Source organism: Colius striatus, chromosome 12 (genome assembly GCF_028858725.1).
Source record: "Colius striatus isolate bColStr4 chromosome 12, bColStr4.1.hap1, whole genome shotgun sequence".
Lineage (NCBI taxonomy): Eukaryota > Metazoa > Chordata > Aves > Coliiformes > Coliidae > Colius > Colius striatus.
The window spans coordinates 27,749,507-27,764,538 of NC_084770.1; the positions used below are offsets into that span (position 1 = coordinate 27,749,507).

Here is a 15,032-nt window from a genome sequence, read left to right on the forward strand (position 1 = left end):
CTTGCTTTGTTTTTCCAGTGTGCCTGGCTGGAAGGTACTACACTGTTCAGTATCTGCCATGCTGTTTGGTTGCTCCTCTGTATCCTCTTCTGTACCTTTGAAATGGGGAAAACCTGGCCTGAGGCCATAGGCTGATGCCTTTGTGTTCACTGGTTGTCCATATGTTCTAAAATTGTCTAAAACACATGTGGATGTGCTTTATTTGTGGCTGCTCTGCTGCTTAGTCTGCTACCCACAGGTTCTGTCACCAGTGAAAATACTGAAAGATTTCTTTAAATTATTAAAACTCTTACTGTGTAGGAGATACCAGCCAGGTGTCTGGCACATGTTTGAGCTCTGAAATCAATTTTAAGTGCTGAGGCAGTCTGTGCCCTTCAGCCTGCCCCAGACAAGTGAAATTCTGTGTAATGAGATTTGCTGGGGTTCAAGGTAAGAAGTGCCTTGCCTTGGCATGGATGGGTGATCTGTTCCTATAGGCTCTCTTTAGGAAGTTCCTTTGAGGTTCTTTTTGTTCATTTTTGGGGTTTTTTGTGTGGTTTGTTTTTTGAGAATGTAGCCATTGTTGAGTTACGCTTGTAGCTGTTGGCCCAGCAGCAGGGAAATGCTGGAGGTTAGCCTGGGCTTGAAGGTGACACAGCTCAAACCTGTTACTTGATGTTGGTGGCAGTTGCTGTGTAATCACAGGCATGCAGTTCTGAGCCTGACATGCTCTCTGAAAAGAAAACTCCTAAATTAGTAACATTTACTTGAAATTAGTCTTGTCCCATGAACTGTCCTGATACACACAGAACTGAGATTTGAGTTTTGATTGATTTAATGCAGTCATTTCTACTACTGAACTGCCACCAAGCTGGCTTTTGGGTACCTTCCTGAGGTGTTGCCAGTTTTATGTAGCCTTGTGATCACCATATGGGTGATTTTTCCAACTTTTAGTTGTTGTTCTTGGTTTCACTCAGATTTGGCTTCTTACAATAAATGCTGCATCTTGCTTAAGACTGGTCCAGTGTTTCTCATCCTGATTAGAATAGGACTCAGTCATAGAGAAAAGGTGAGGTTAAAGAAACAACAAGGTATTGTGCTACAGAAGCAAATATGCAGCAATTTATTACCATTTAATGAAAGTGATGCTCAGAACACTGCCAAAATTGGTGATGTGTTCCAGTTGATGGGTGTGAGTAACTTGTAGGTTAGTTCTTAACCTTGTGAAACTCTTCCAAAGGCTCAGAGTATTTCCAGAAATTTGACAGAAAGTTTCCTTATCCTCACTTTTGCATCTCAAAAAGTATAAAATCCGTAGTGTGGGGTTTTGTCTCTGCTAAAAGAGACCTTTGTGCATTGGTACACAGTGTTATTTCCAGCCTACTTTGATTTCTACATATTACACTGATTAGGATGAGCATTTTAGGGGTTTCTTGGTTCACCAAAGCTTGGGTAGATCTGTGGTTGGAGGCTGTGAGCTGCTCTTCTGGCAGCTGTGACAGTCTGAGAGTTAGTTCTCACAGCTAAATAACAAAGCAGAGTGAGCAGAGGAACGCTTGGCCTGTGGAAATGGGGCGTTCCAGGCAGAAGACATTGGTGTACTTAGTGGCTGATGGGGTTAAATTGGACTTTGTCAAGCTTTAAAAGATACTAGTCCTTAAAATAAGTAAAAGCAGGCTGGCTTGGGCTTACCAACATGCTCAAACATGTTTGATTTTTTCTTCGACTGAGCTTGCTTTGAAACAGCAGCAGCAGGTCACAGGGTGGATGGGGCTGGAAGGCAGCTCTGCAGGTCAGACATAAGCAGGGCTGGCTTTGAGGTCCAGTTGGGTCATGAAATATGTGGATAGCCTGCCCATAGCACCTGGAGGAGAAGAGTACAGCAAGAAGAGGGGTTGCAGTTTGTCCTTCCCAGCTCTTCCTCTGCCTGTTTAGAGGGGACCCGCTCTCCCTTAATTTGTCCTACCTTTCTGGGGCTCCACATGGTCAGGGCAGACTGTCTTCTGTCCTGAAGATGCATTCTGGGGACAGGTCTCAGTCTGTCCCAGTGCAGTGTGGGGCTGCAGTGGGTGAGCAGTCCTCTTGACAAGAGTACACCTCTGAGTTTGAGATGGATGCTCACCAGGGTTCTGTAAGCAAAGGCTGGTGACTGCACAATACTCAGACTTTTCTGCTTTAAGCCAGGAGTGGTAGTGCACAATGGTTGTGCCCAGCAGTGGCTCAGTAGGCATCTGTGCTACCCTGTGACATTCCTCCAAAAATACTGGTGAGAGAGGACTGTGGGCATTGAGCTGTTTCAGCAGGATGCTGAAACTGTTAATGTGCTGCAGTCACAGATGTCTCTCTCCTTCTAAAATGCTATACAGAACGTTACAAGTTATTCCAAATAGTTACTCAGAGTTGTGTTTAGACGTAGAAGTTACATTAGGTTTCTCCCAGTTGTCCAGATTGACAAGGACAATGGTAAAAATGGGAAGAAATGAGTGTTAATGGGCATGCCAGGAGCAGGCTGCAAAGACACTTTTATCTCCTTGATGAGCCAGCTGGATCTGGCTGGACTTGTGGATTCATTTCATGGACAGCTCTGATGGTGGCTGTTGGCAAGAGGAGAGCTGGTGGGATGTATCTGCATGCTGCTCCCCTTTTGGGAGCCCCTCACTGGGTCATCTGCAATAGTAGTTGCAGTGAAGGTGTTGCTTTGGGGTGTTTATAAGCTTCCATGTTGCATGAAACTATTTTTACAGCATTCAGGCTGGAGACTTACCGTGGAACTATTCCTCTGCAGACTGTTTCCTCTATCTCCACTGACATGGACCATCCATAGCCTGTAGGCCCACAACAGCTGGCAAGCTGAGAGCTGTCTAGACTTCATGTGCACTGTCTCTCTGTGCATGTTTGGCAGCATAATATGCATGTGCTCATGAAGAACAAGAGGTTTTTGTGAAATGACTTAACTTTTCTTGCAGGACCAAAGACTACAATGCTGCGTCTAGCCGTGAAGTTTTTCCCTCCAGACCCGGGTCAGCTGCAAGAGGAATACACCAGGTAAAGTGTTGTCTGAAGAATTTGATTTGCATTATCTACTGCAATAGTGGGAAGGTAAGAGGAAGATGAAACTATTTGCAGCTGTTTCCAAGGGGTTTGAAGGCTGTGCCTCTAACAAGGACCTTACCCAGGATTTTGGTGTTTGAAGAGCTCATTTAGTGCTGCTACTTTTAATTGGAATTCCTTTTAGGAATCCACAGAGATCCCTTGTTATCCTTCAGACTCTTTTTAGAGCAAACCAGCATGGTAACTGCTGTGATGTGATTGTCTCTTGTAATGATAAATAGAATGAATCACAGAGTGGTAGGGGTTGGAAGGGACCTGCAGAGATCATCTAGTCCAACCCCCCTGCAGAAGCAGGGTCACCTAGATCTGTGCTTAGAGCATCTAAGTATTTCATAATGCTGTTAAGGATATGTACACTTTATTGTGAATATGTTGAAGAAACCAAGACAGTTCAGTCAGATGTGCAGAAAATAGAGAGTAGAATATAACAGAGCATAGAAATCATAGAATGGTAGGGGTTGGAAGGGACCTTTAGAGATCATCCAGTCCAACCCCCAAAAAGAGAGAAATGATACATGCTTACACCACTTTGAAAGTCTTAAAAAGCACATTCCAAATGTATACCTTTTATCATCTTTTTGCTTGAGGAATATAATGTTCTAAAATGAAATCTTAAAGGAAAAATGCTACTACCCTTCGGGATGTAATTCGGTAAATAATACTGACCAGTCTGTCAGTTCAGAGCTTTACAGCAGTGATTGTTGCCTGCTTACTGGAGTCCTTACTGCACCTTCTTTCAAGAAGAGCACAACAAACTTGCCAGTGTTACATCTAAGAAAAGATACTCAAATTGGTTTGGGTTGCTAAGTTGGTCATCCTCAGCACCTCAAACACTGCCATGTTTTTCTTCTGTCCTCCTGTGTTTTGCAGGCAGCTTATTACTTACACAAAACTGTTACCCAGTAGCCTCACAGCTACTGACACTTCACAAATCCAAGTTGTTAAAAGCCTGGTTTTCCTTCTGCTTCCTTGTTCCTGTGTGTTTGTTCCTATGTGTGTTTATGCTGATGGATTGCATTTGATTAATCACGAGTTATTTGGTTTGATTTGACTGTCCTTAGTAGCAAAGCTTCTGTGTTGTCTTGTTCTTGGAAACAATCAGGAGATGCTGCTTTTACAAAAATAGCTCTTCAATGTTCTTCAATGTGTCAGGGTGGTCCTTGTAACTCCAGTACTTGCAACTCTCTCTCAGGTACTTGTTTGCGTTGCAAATCAAGAGAGACTTGGCGGAGGAACGACTGACCTGCAGTGACAATACAGCTGCTCTTCTGGTCTCTCACCTGCTGCAATGTGAGTATCTCAACGGTGGTGACATCTGATGAGGCTGCCATTGGTAACCTGGGTTAAATGGCACACAGAAGTGTTGGCTAACTAAAGCATTTTCTGTTTCACTGTGTTTCATAGAATCACAGAATGGTGGGGGTTGGAAGGGACCTTTAGACATCATCCAGTCCAACCCCCTGCAGAAGCAGGTCAACCTAGATCAGGTCACACAGGAACGTGTCCAGGTGGGTCTTGAAGCCCTCCAAGGAAGGAGCCTCCACAACCCCTCTGGGCAGCCTGTGCCAGGGCTCCCTCACTCAAACACTGAAACAGTTTGTTCTTATGGTTAACTGGAACTGTTTGTGTTCCAGCTTCATCCCATCACCCCTTGTCCTGTTACTATATACTATAGAAAAGAGGGATGTCCCAACCTCCTGACACCCACCTTTTAGATATTTATACATGTTAATAAGATGCCCCCTCAGTCTCCTCCAGACTAAACAGCCCCAGTTCCCGCAGCCTTTCCTCCTATGAAAGATGTTCCAGTCCCCTGATCATCTTGGTGTCCCTGCACTGGCCTCTCTGCAGCACTTTCCTGTCCCTCTTGAGCTGAGGAGCCCAGAACTGGACACAGGACTCCAGATGAGGCCTCACCAAGGCAGAGTAGAGGGGCAGAAGAACCTCCCTCAGCCTGCTGGCCACACTCTTCTTGCTGCCCCCAGGCTGCCATTGGCTTCTTGCCCATGAGGGCACATTGCTGGCTCATGGTCAGTTTATTATCAGCCAGCACTGCCAGGTCTCTCTCTGCAGAGCTGCTCTCCAGCAGGTCACCCCCAGCCTGTCCTGGTGCAGGGGGTTGTTCCTTCCCAGCTGCAGGACTCTGCCCTTGTCCTTGTTGAACCTCATGGTCTGCATGAGATAAATGAATAGAGACTGGGCTGAAATAAAACTAGAAATGTGCCAGAGAACTTCAGCAGTGGGGTTGTCAGCAGCTTTCCTTCTGGCTTGGAGTGCAAACAGAAATAGGAAACATTTTGGAAGCTCTCCATGTTGCTGCTTGCTCAGTCTGTAAAGTGCCTGAAGACTTAAAAATGTGGCCTTTAGGATTGAAAACCTTGAATGGGTTCAGACACCAAATCAGCTCAAATAGCAGCCAAATGTTTACAAATCATACAATCACAGAATGGTAGGGGTTGGAAGGGAAATGTTGGAAGGGTCCAACCCAATCTGTAGCCTGAGCTGCAGAAGTGGATTTTTTTGCCTGCTTTCTGCCTTGAAACAGAAGCAGTTAGATGATACATGAGCTCATGAGCAAGTTTCAACATCTGGCCTTACCTACTAGAGAATCCAGAGTACCTCTGCTTTATCTTTTGCTGTGCGTTTTTGGACAATTCCTAAAGTGTAACTTGCCCTTTTCCCAAGTAGGCTTGTCTGTAGCTGTTTTACATCTATTTAGAAAAATGAAATAGAAATAGGCTGGGTTGGTGTGAGGCAGCTGTAAGGAAGAAATGTTGAGACCACCTCGGTCTTCTACAAGTTTGACATCTTTGACTGTAAAGAAGCCACAAACGATGTTCAAACAGTGCTGCAATGCCCAGGGAGTCTGCTTGGGATAGATGTGAGGGGTTTGTAACATGATGCTGGATGCAAAGAGTCATGCACAAATTTGAGACACTTAGAGGAAAATCCATTCTATGTCTTGGTGGCCCTAGCTCCTTACCCAGTATTTTCTGTCATTCTTACGCTGTCCTTTCTTCTTCTTCTAATGGCTTTTTTTTCCTGTAACAGCTGAAATAGGAGATTTTGATGAATCAGAGGATCGGGAACACCTGAAAGCAAACAAATATTTGCCCAACCAGGAAAGAATTGAAGGCAAGATTCTGGAGTTCCACAGGAAGCACGTGTAAGTGAGGATTAACGTATACCCCAAATGCATGCTCCTGGGCTCACTTGGTGGGGGTCAAGCATGATGGGATAGTGTTAAGATTCTGTCTGTTAAACACCATTCACACCTAGCAAGAGAGGCTGGATGTAGCCATAGCTATGTAATCAGGACAGAGCTGTTAGGCAGTAGCTTTTCCTCAAGTGAATTTTCACCTTTAATAACGTAACAAAGAAAGCTCCTGTGAGCTTGTAGTAATTGGAGGCAAAATCACCCTCCAGGATTTCCAGTGTACAGGACTTAAGTTCAGCTTGGTGTCAAATGCATAGGTCTTGCTTTTGTCTAAGTAAGTAGAAATCTCTTGCTTTGTACACGTTCTGTACTCATTAAGTATAAAGGAGATGGCGAAGGATGGAGAGAGCGTTACAGCAGTTTCATCAGAACTTGTGCAATACTTTGTCTTACAGCTGGAGCATTTTTCAAATAAGGAAATGCTATATTGGAAAATAACTTTTTCCTTTTCCTCTTTGTGGGCAAACTCATGGTTTGTTGCCAACTGATTTTTAAGACAGAGCAAAGAGGTTTTTCAGGGCAGCGTCTGTGTTTGAGGCTGAGACATGTCCTGTATTAATAGAAAATCGGTTTCTGAGAGTTTCAGTAATTAACTCTTTGCTTTTTAAGATCACTTATTTTCAGTTGTACTGAAATTTTCAGTACTGATGGAATCTCAGCTTTGGCAGTCCTTGATAAAAGCAGCTGTTTGTTACTTCTTTTCCCTGCTTTTGAACCTTCCAAGACGAACAAACAAACCAAACGCTGTTTTAAACTAATGTGGAAGTAAATCTAAATGTATGCTAGGATTCCTCACCTTGGGAGAAGACAGCTAGGGAAAGGGAACCATGAATTGCACAGAGATACTTCATTATTTGTCTCATGCCAAAAGGAAAGTGCTGAAACAATCAGTAACTTCAAGTTAAAAGGAGGAACAAGCTTTTCACACAGACCATAACAACTTTGTGAAAGTTACAGCTGCAAGATGCTATGTGGTCCAAAGCTACAATGGCTCCATGAAAGGGTTTGATGACATCATGCAGCATTGGCCAATGACTTTCCAATTTGAGATGAAATGTGTGATTTTGTATTTCTGGAGTGAGCACATCCAGGCCATGCACAGAACAGCCTTTTGTTGCTCGTGTCTGACGGAGGCGCTTCTGCTCACGGGGAATTGTCTTGGTTTGCTTTTCCCAGTGGAAGGGCTGTGAGTGTCTTCTGAGTGAGTCAAGGGCTGGTCATTTTATTAATGATATTTGAGGGTTTCTTTCAAACAATCATTCTTTATAGTAAGGAAAGTTTGTATTTTTGCCTATCAAGAAGCTGGGAGAGGGAGGTTGACAGGAGAACGTTCCTTGCTGCCTGTGTGTGCTTTTCATCAGTTTAGTGACAATTGCATGTAATACAATGCCGTATTATTAAAACTATTGCAAGTCTTGTGTTAAAGCCATGTTTTAGGGGTGTACTTTCAAACCACACTAAGATTAAAAGCTGAGGCATGTGATTATAAAGGTCACAGTGGAAGGTCAGTGATACCTGTGTGCCTTGGATGTGTGTTTCAAATCCCCTCTGTGCCTTTGGAAAAGTTTTCGTTAGAGGGATCTAATTTTGGAAGCACTGCAATCCTAAAAATAGCTGTGACTTCCTTACATGTCTCTTCTCTCTTCCCTTGCCCAGGGAGTACTGGCCACCCTTTTCCATTTTCAGTAGGAGTTGTGAAGGTCCCGTGGTTCCTCACTCTGTTCTGAGGAGCACGCAGGAGCAGGACTCCGAGCCTTCGTCTCCGTCCTGGTGAATGGGTGGTGCACTTAAATGGATAAAATGCTTCTCTCTCTTGTCCTTGAGCCTCATCTTTTCATTTTCATTTTTTGTTTTCTTCAGTTGATTTTATTATTCCCCCACTTACCTTTAGCAGACTAATATTTTCTTCCACTGACAATTGCTTTTCACAGAGACTTCTCATACAAACAGAGCCTCCGGGAAGATAAACCCATTTCTGACAGGGTGACTCATCTCAATCTCACTACTGCATTGTCTTCTTTCTGCCTCAATTTCCTTGCTTTGCAGCACTTGCTTGGCCTTCAGCACACTTACTCACACCCCAGTGTACAGGGGGTTCTGTACAGCATCGGTTTGGCTTTCTCAGGCTGAGTCACTGCAGGACACCTTCCAGCGCTGTGCACGAGTTGGGGGAGCAGGAGGATGTGTGTGCCTTTGCAGAGAGTTGCCTGGTCTCTGGGTCACTCTGTGGAGTATCTCTTCCCATTAGAAAGTTGTGGTGTGGTTTGGTTTGGTTTGGTGGTTTTTTATTGCTTCACTATAGCTGTTAGAAGTGGTAGAACTAAAGCTGAGTGAAACAGAATCTGTGTATCCAATCCCTTCTGTATCAAAGAAGAGAAAATACATTGAGAGTGTTGTATCCAGAAAGATGGGATTTAAAAGCTTATTTTCTGTTAACTTTCCTTTGTTTTCTTTCATGTTTACAGATACTTTCTTTTACTTTCAAAAGCATAGACATAAGGAGTTTGGCTCTGCAGTGATTGTAGTGACATGAAACAGGACGAGTCCTGGTTTTGGACATGACTTAGTTGCTCTACAAGGGCCTGAGTTAACTTGTATTTTATTTTGGTCATTTATTAAAAAAAAGTTTCTGTTTTGGAGATCATCTATTGGTGGTTGGGCAGTTAAATCCAGACATGGAAAATGCAATATTTGCTGCCTTCCTGCAAGCAGTACAATACTTGCTGCGGGGGAAGCGTAGTCCAGAGTTACACATAACTGCAATTTGCTTGTGTTCAAATGGCAGTAATTTGGGGTTTTTGTGTGTAAATATATAAATCAGGAAAGAAATGAAAGTTTGGATAGATTTATATTGACATTTCCTGTTATCCCTCATGTCCTATCTCAACTTAACCTCGCTGTCTGTGATTTAACTTCTTTGTAAATCAGAAACCTGTAGCTCTAGGTTGCTGTGTAGTCTAAACAATTTCTACACAAGCAGCATTTGATCACTGTATCTCTGAGGTCCTATATTAATCACTGGTTGTAAATGCTCTATAAATCACCTCGTATTTAACTGCATTTATTTTGACTTGATTGCCCCATGTGATTGTTTTAACTCACTACCACTATTTGCCTAGATGGAAGTGTGTAGGGAACCTTTATGCTAAAACCTGTTGCACTGACAGCAGTTTTTGCTGGAAAACACTTGCAATAGTCTGTTGTCCATTGACCTGGGGAAGATTAAGTAGATTTATCTGCTTAATGGATGAACAAAATTAGACCAGATTGTTTTACCAGGCTGGTCTGTGCAGCTTAATCTGCCTCAAACATCTGAGGGCAATTACTCTGAAACTGCTTCTGGTGTGTAAGGGTTTGTGGGGCAGCGGGAGCTGCCTGGCATTGCTCCTGGCCTTCCCCCCTTGAGGCTCTGCCTTCTTTGGTAGGTACAGGCAGGGTGTGTGCATGAGAACACTTCAGTATTACTTTATTGTGTCTGAGATGCACTGTGCTTTGGGTCATTTCTAGTGACACGTACAATGGCTGTCAGTGGTTCTGCATTGGTCACACTGGACTGTTTATGAAGAGTTTTTAGTGCTGTATAGTTCCAATTTTCCAGTTGCCATTTTATCCTGGATTTTAGCACCCTCACCATCCTCTCCAAAAGACAAAGTACTGCTTTAATGTGCAATGTTGCTCCATTCAGCAGAATGATAGCAGGAATTAGGGTGGGTGGGAGTTACAGTCCTCTCGGAGTGAAGCTGTGGCCAAAGTTAATACTGATGATCCACCTTTTTTGTCTTATATGTGTTTAGTCAACAAGGACCATGGTACTTCAACTATTTTGACACAGTTAAGGAATCTAGGGAAGAAAACACATAAAAGCAGTGTTAAAACACTTACTCTGGCATTACCCAGTTCAGCATGGGGAAGGGAAATGTGCTTTTTTGGGTTTAAGCACTTAGACATCAGTGGTGCCTGCTGTGGTAACACTGGTAGAAATGTGACTGTGAAGCTCTCCATGTAGTCTGGCATTTCTTTTTCCATTTGAAGGCAGGTTTTTGTTCCTCTGTGATTCTTTGCAGTCCTTTCATATGTCCACAGTTGTATAATCCTGATGTTTGGATAAGGTTGGAGTCTGCACTGAGCTTGTAAAGTCAGGAGCTGCACTGGATTGCAGCTTTCTGCAGTTGGCAAAATAAATGTGGGAATTCCTGCTGTAGTGTTTTAGATTACTTTTTTCCCTCCAGAATGAATAAGACGATACAGAAGGCTGCTGACGTCCTGTCATCGTGTGTGTGCATTCAGGCTTACTTGGTGCATCTGTGTGTATGTCTGTGTTTTAATCTAAGGAGCATTTTACTGAGAATCCAAGCAGCATTGTTTCTTCAAACAGCTTCCAGTTTTAACATGTCAGCAGGTTAAATAAGCTTCGTATTTGCACTCTGAAATGTAGAGGTGGTTCCTGCAGGCAGTTAATGTGTCATCATCTCTGTTTCTGGTACATTTAAATGTAATAATCATTCACTTTAATATTATCAATTCATATTTAAAGTAAATCTCTGTGGAGAGAAAAAGGTTGGTTAATCTACAGCATGACTATATGTAGGTAGAAGGAGGTATTTTTAAGGAGCATGACTAGCTAGGCAAGTCAGGGTAGCAGGAGGATTTATTTAGTACCAGTGTTGTGGTTGGCATTGCACAGTACACAAAAATAGATACAAATGGTTTATAATCTGTTTTAATGGAATGGCACCATTTTATGGATGGGAGGCCATTTCTTGGAAAACATGACTTCAAACGTTTGGCTTTGTGTGTGCAGCAATCTAATCTGGTTCATTGTAAACAGAGCAATAACCAGCTTTTATCCCTTGTCTTCCCTGCACGGTGTGTTTGTCCTAGTGCACTTGCACCCTGCAGGAGCAGTTTGCTCAGTGCACTAGTACAGGTGGCTCATGCAGCACTTGTTTCCAAGTAAAATGATACTTGTTATTTCTAATGATTTTCAGAGTGCAGGAGTTGCTTTGCACAACTGTGGCTACAGCAGGTCCTGTGCTGCTTGTGTTTCTGTGGAGTTAGCACAGGAGAAGGGCTGCTGCCTTATTCTCTTGGACCATATTTATGCATTAAATTGTGGAGTAGTGTTGTCTTGCAGAATGTTTTTACAGAGACTGCCACAGGCAACAGGATTGTGTTTGTAATAAGAAGTTTTACACTTTGCAGCATAACTGGGGCATGTTCATTACAAAGAACTTAACTTCCACGACAGGATTTGATTTGGTTTGATTTGATTTGATTGTCAAACCTCCTGTCAGGACCCCCAGACTGACAGAGTTTTGACTTGTAGGGAAAAGGTCTTGTCAGTACAAGCACCAGTGCTTCACTAGATCATTTCAAGGCTCTGTGAAATGATACATTTTGGGATGATCCATATTTTGGGGTCTTGACCCTCACATGTCTGGTGGCAGGATGGCTCTGCACCACTTTCTGTGTCCTGGGCAGAGGCATGTCAGGCACTGCACCTGTCCTGCTCTGTGGGTGCTGTCTCTTAGCTGCTCTGGCTCTGCCGATGGTCCATGGCTACCCTTCCTGTTCCTAAAAGCCAGGTGGAAGATGTACTGACATCTGGTAAACTCCCCCTCATGGACAAAAAAGGGGGAGAAGGAAAAATAAAAAGGATACAGGACTGTTTTGTCATGCAGGAAAATAAAATGTCAGTTGCTTGACTTCATCAAACTTGTGGAGAGGTAAATGAAGGCTGAGGCTGTGACTGCTGTGTGCCAGGCTCTAACAGTCTCTGTATTGCTCGCTTGAGCTTTGTGCATGCTCAAGAAGGAGATGCTCTACATCTGTACACCTTCCTCCTGGTTTCAAAGTCATCCAGATTCTCTGGCAAGGAGGAAATCATACAGGCAAAGAGCAGGGGGATACCTTGCACCCTATAGCTCTAGCATGACAACTGTGCTGTGATGCTGAAGCCCTCCCTCCAGAGCAACGTGCACACAAGCAAGCTGGATTGAATTTGGATTTGTCCAGCTTTTGGTGTTTCTAAAATGAAAACACCATGAACTAGTTGCCATTTGTTTCAGTGTCTGTGGGAGGCATTTTAGGTTGATCATCTGCTGTTGTTGCATATTGCTCCTATTACAAAAGTTTCAGCGTAATGCTTAACTTGGGAGGAAGCTGCCCAACTAGATGAGGCAGAACAACCTCATTTAGTGTCAGAGTCAAGGCTTAAGCTCTGTGTTGTCAGTATTGTGGGATCAGATTGGTCTTAAAACTGTCATTTCTTTTTCTTCCTCAATACAGGGGTCAAACTCCTGCTGAGTCAGACTTCCAAGTGCTTGAAATTGCTCGGAAACTGGAGATGTACGGCATCAGGTTTCATCTGGCATCTGACCGTGAGGGCACCAAAATTAACCTGGCTGTTTCACACATGGGTGTGCTGGTATTCCAGGTACAGTGGGGAGAGCAGACTGCCCATCTGTGGTTTTCCATTAGCGTGTCTTGGGACTGAACATCTGACTTGAACTTTGTGTGTCTCTGATGGTTTTACACATTTTTGTGGTCCTTTAAGCCCTCAAACTATTGTTTGGTGCAGTTTGCCCCTGTTGGTGCAGAGAGGAGAGCACCAGGACCAACAGTGACAGCCAAGCAGAGGGGTTTTGGTTGTCTGTTTGAAAGTTCTGTATCAGAGAGGATCAGTTTGTTTGGTGCAGTCCTGGAAAGGGTCTGTAACCCTGCACTTCTGGAACAGTTTCCCTTGTTTTCATGATACAGTGTATTTTTGCTGTGATAACTTTGCTCATAGTGTATAGAAGTGCTGTTTCATTCAAGCAATTGGGCTGATCAGAATGACTTTTGTTGAATTAAGTGACCTGATGGTCAGATTCTGTTCATGAATGTGACCATATAATTTTCCTCCAGAACACACAGGCAGCCGAGCTGCTGAAACATTCCATTTGCTTTGTGTCTTACCCGTCATTTTGTTACTGTGGGGCAAAATCTCTTCAGAGACCCATCAGCCACTGCAGTCCTGTAATCCCTCTCTGTCTTCAGTGGCCTCTCAGCCCCTGAGGTTTCCATCAGTTCAGCTCAGTCGGATCTTTCTCCTGAAGTACCATTTTTTGTCACCCTGTGCTTATAGAGAGCGACGGGAGAATGAATCCTCTGAGGCTTTGGGAATCAGGGGTACAGGGATTTAAGGGCTGATGTAGGGCAGCAGGGTGAAGGCAGAGCCTGCTTTTAGCCAAATATGCAGGGTTAGTGGGTGAGAGAGCTTGGGAGCATTCCTCATGCACGTGGCAAGTCCTCCTCATTGTGTTATACTACTGAATTAGAAAACGGCTTGGAGGAGAGCGTCTAGTGTCCTGTACAAAGGAAAAGGAGAGTGTGACAAATAAAATGAAACCCTCATCTGGCTTGTACCATAAAGCGTCCAGAGTGCTGTTAGGGTTTAAACATCCCCTCCAGTTTCCTAGGCTTTCATTCAGTTTCCTAGTGTCAGCACAGATGTTCCTTGCACACCTGCAGCTACCCCTGCACTGAAAGATTCAGTTGAAGGGATTGAAGGGATTATTGTCACCAGAACTAAAAATGCAACACAAGGGGTCGAGGAGGTGGTCTCTGTGTTTGCTGCTTTTACTTCTGAAGCCTCTGCCACGTGTTAACTGTCATCATTTTAACTCAGGGTAATACGAAAATCAACACTTTCAACTGGTCGAAGGTCCGTAAACTGAGCTTCAAGAGGAAAAGATTCCTTATCAAACTCCATCCAGAGGTCTGTGTAAGTTTTACTGCAATAAGAGGCTGCTCAGTGTGGAAAAGAAAAAGAGGGGTGGGCTTGGCTTCCTCACACAAGTGAGAATCTTTCCTTTCTCGCCCTGTGTGTGCCGTCTTAGGCTTTTAAGTTTCTTGTGTCAGCTTCTCCTCAACATAGACATATCCATGTAAATGTCAGTCAGTCCTTTCTGTGTGTCTGTAGAGCAGAGGTTTTGTTTTCATGCCTGGCTGATGTTCTGGTGATATCTGCAATCAAAGTTGTTGCTCCACACTGCGTGGCTAGACTGTGCCAAACATAGGGTTCTGTTGAAATGGGGAGGGGGGAATCTTTGGGCTACTATAGCGTGGCCAGCAGGTCAAGGGAGGTTCTATTCCCCCTCTGCTCTGCCCTGATGAGGCCTCATCTGGAGTCCTGTGTCCAGTTCTGGGCTCCTCAGCTCAAGAGGGACAGGGAAGTGCTGCAGAGAGGCCAGTGCAGGGACACCAAGATGATCAGGGGACTGGAGCATCTTTCATATGAGGAAAGGCTGCGGGACCTGGGGCTGTTTAGTCTGGAGGAGACTGAGGGGGGATCTCATTAACATTTATAACTATCTAAAGGGTGGATGTCAGGAGGTTGGGACATCCCTCTTTTCTATAGTAATTAGCAACAGGACAAGGAGTGATGGGATGAAGCTGGAACACAAACAGTTCCACTTAAACATAAGAACAGACTGTTTCAGTGTTTGAGTGAGGGAGCCCTGGCCCAGGCTGCCCAGAGGGGCTGTGGAGGCTCCTTCCTTGGAGGGCTTCAAGACCCACCTGGACATGTTCCTGTGTGACCTGATCTAGGTGACCCTGCTTCTGCAGGGGGGTTGGACTGGATGATGTCTAAAGGTCCCTTCCAACCCCACCATTCTGTGATTCTATTCAACAGCTTTCTCTGCATTCAAACTCAGTTCAGGCACTTTAAGTCACGTAAGAA

The 15,032-nt window shown here is 44.1% G+C and overlaps 1 protein-coding gene across 5 annotated transcripts in view; it reads left to right on the forward strand.

Moving 5' to 3' along the window:
- Window positions 1-15,032, forward strand: part of FARP2 (FERM, ARH/RhoGEF and pleckstrin domain protein 2) — a 70,819-nt gene that overhangs the window by 23,589 nt on the left and 32,198 nt on the right. For 4 of the 5 annotated variants that reach the window (XM_062005859.1, XM_062005857.1, XM_062005862.1 and 1 more), the window contains exons 5-9: window positions 2,946-3,024; window positions 4,283-4,380; window positions 6,142-6,256; window positions 12,596-12,743; window positions 13,977-14,072. In XM_062005859.1, coding sequence (XP_061861843.1) covers window positions 2,946-3,024; window positions 4,283-4,380; window positions 6,142-6,256; window positions 12,596-12,743; window positions 13,977-14,072 — 536 coding nt within the window. The remainder of the gene's footprint in view (window positions 1-2,945; window positions 3,025-4,282; window positions 4,381-6,141; window positions 6,257-12,595; window positions 12,744-13,976; window positions 14,073-15,032) is intronic. The other variant, XM_062005861.1, reaches the window with a different exon arrangement.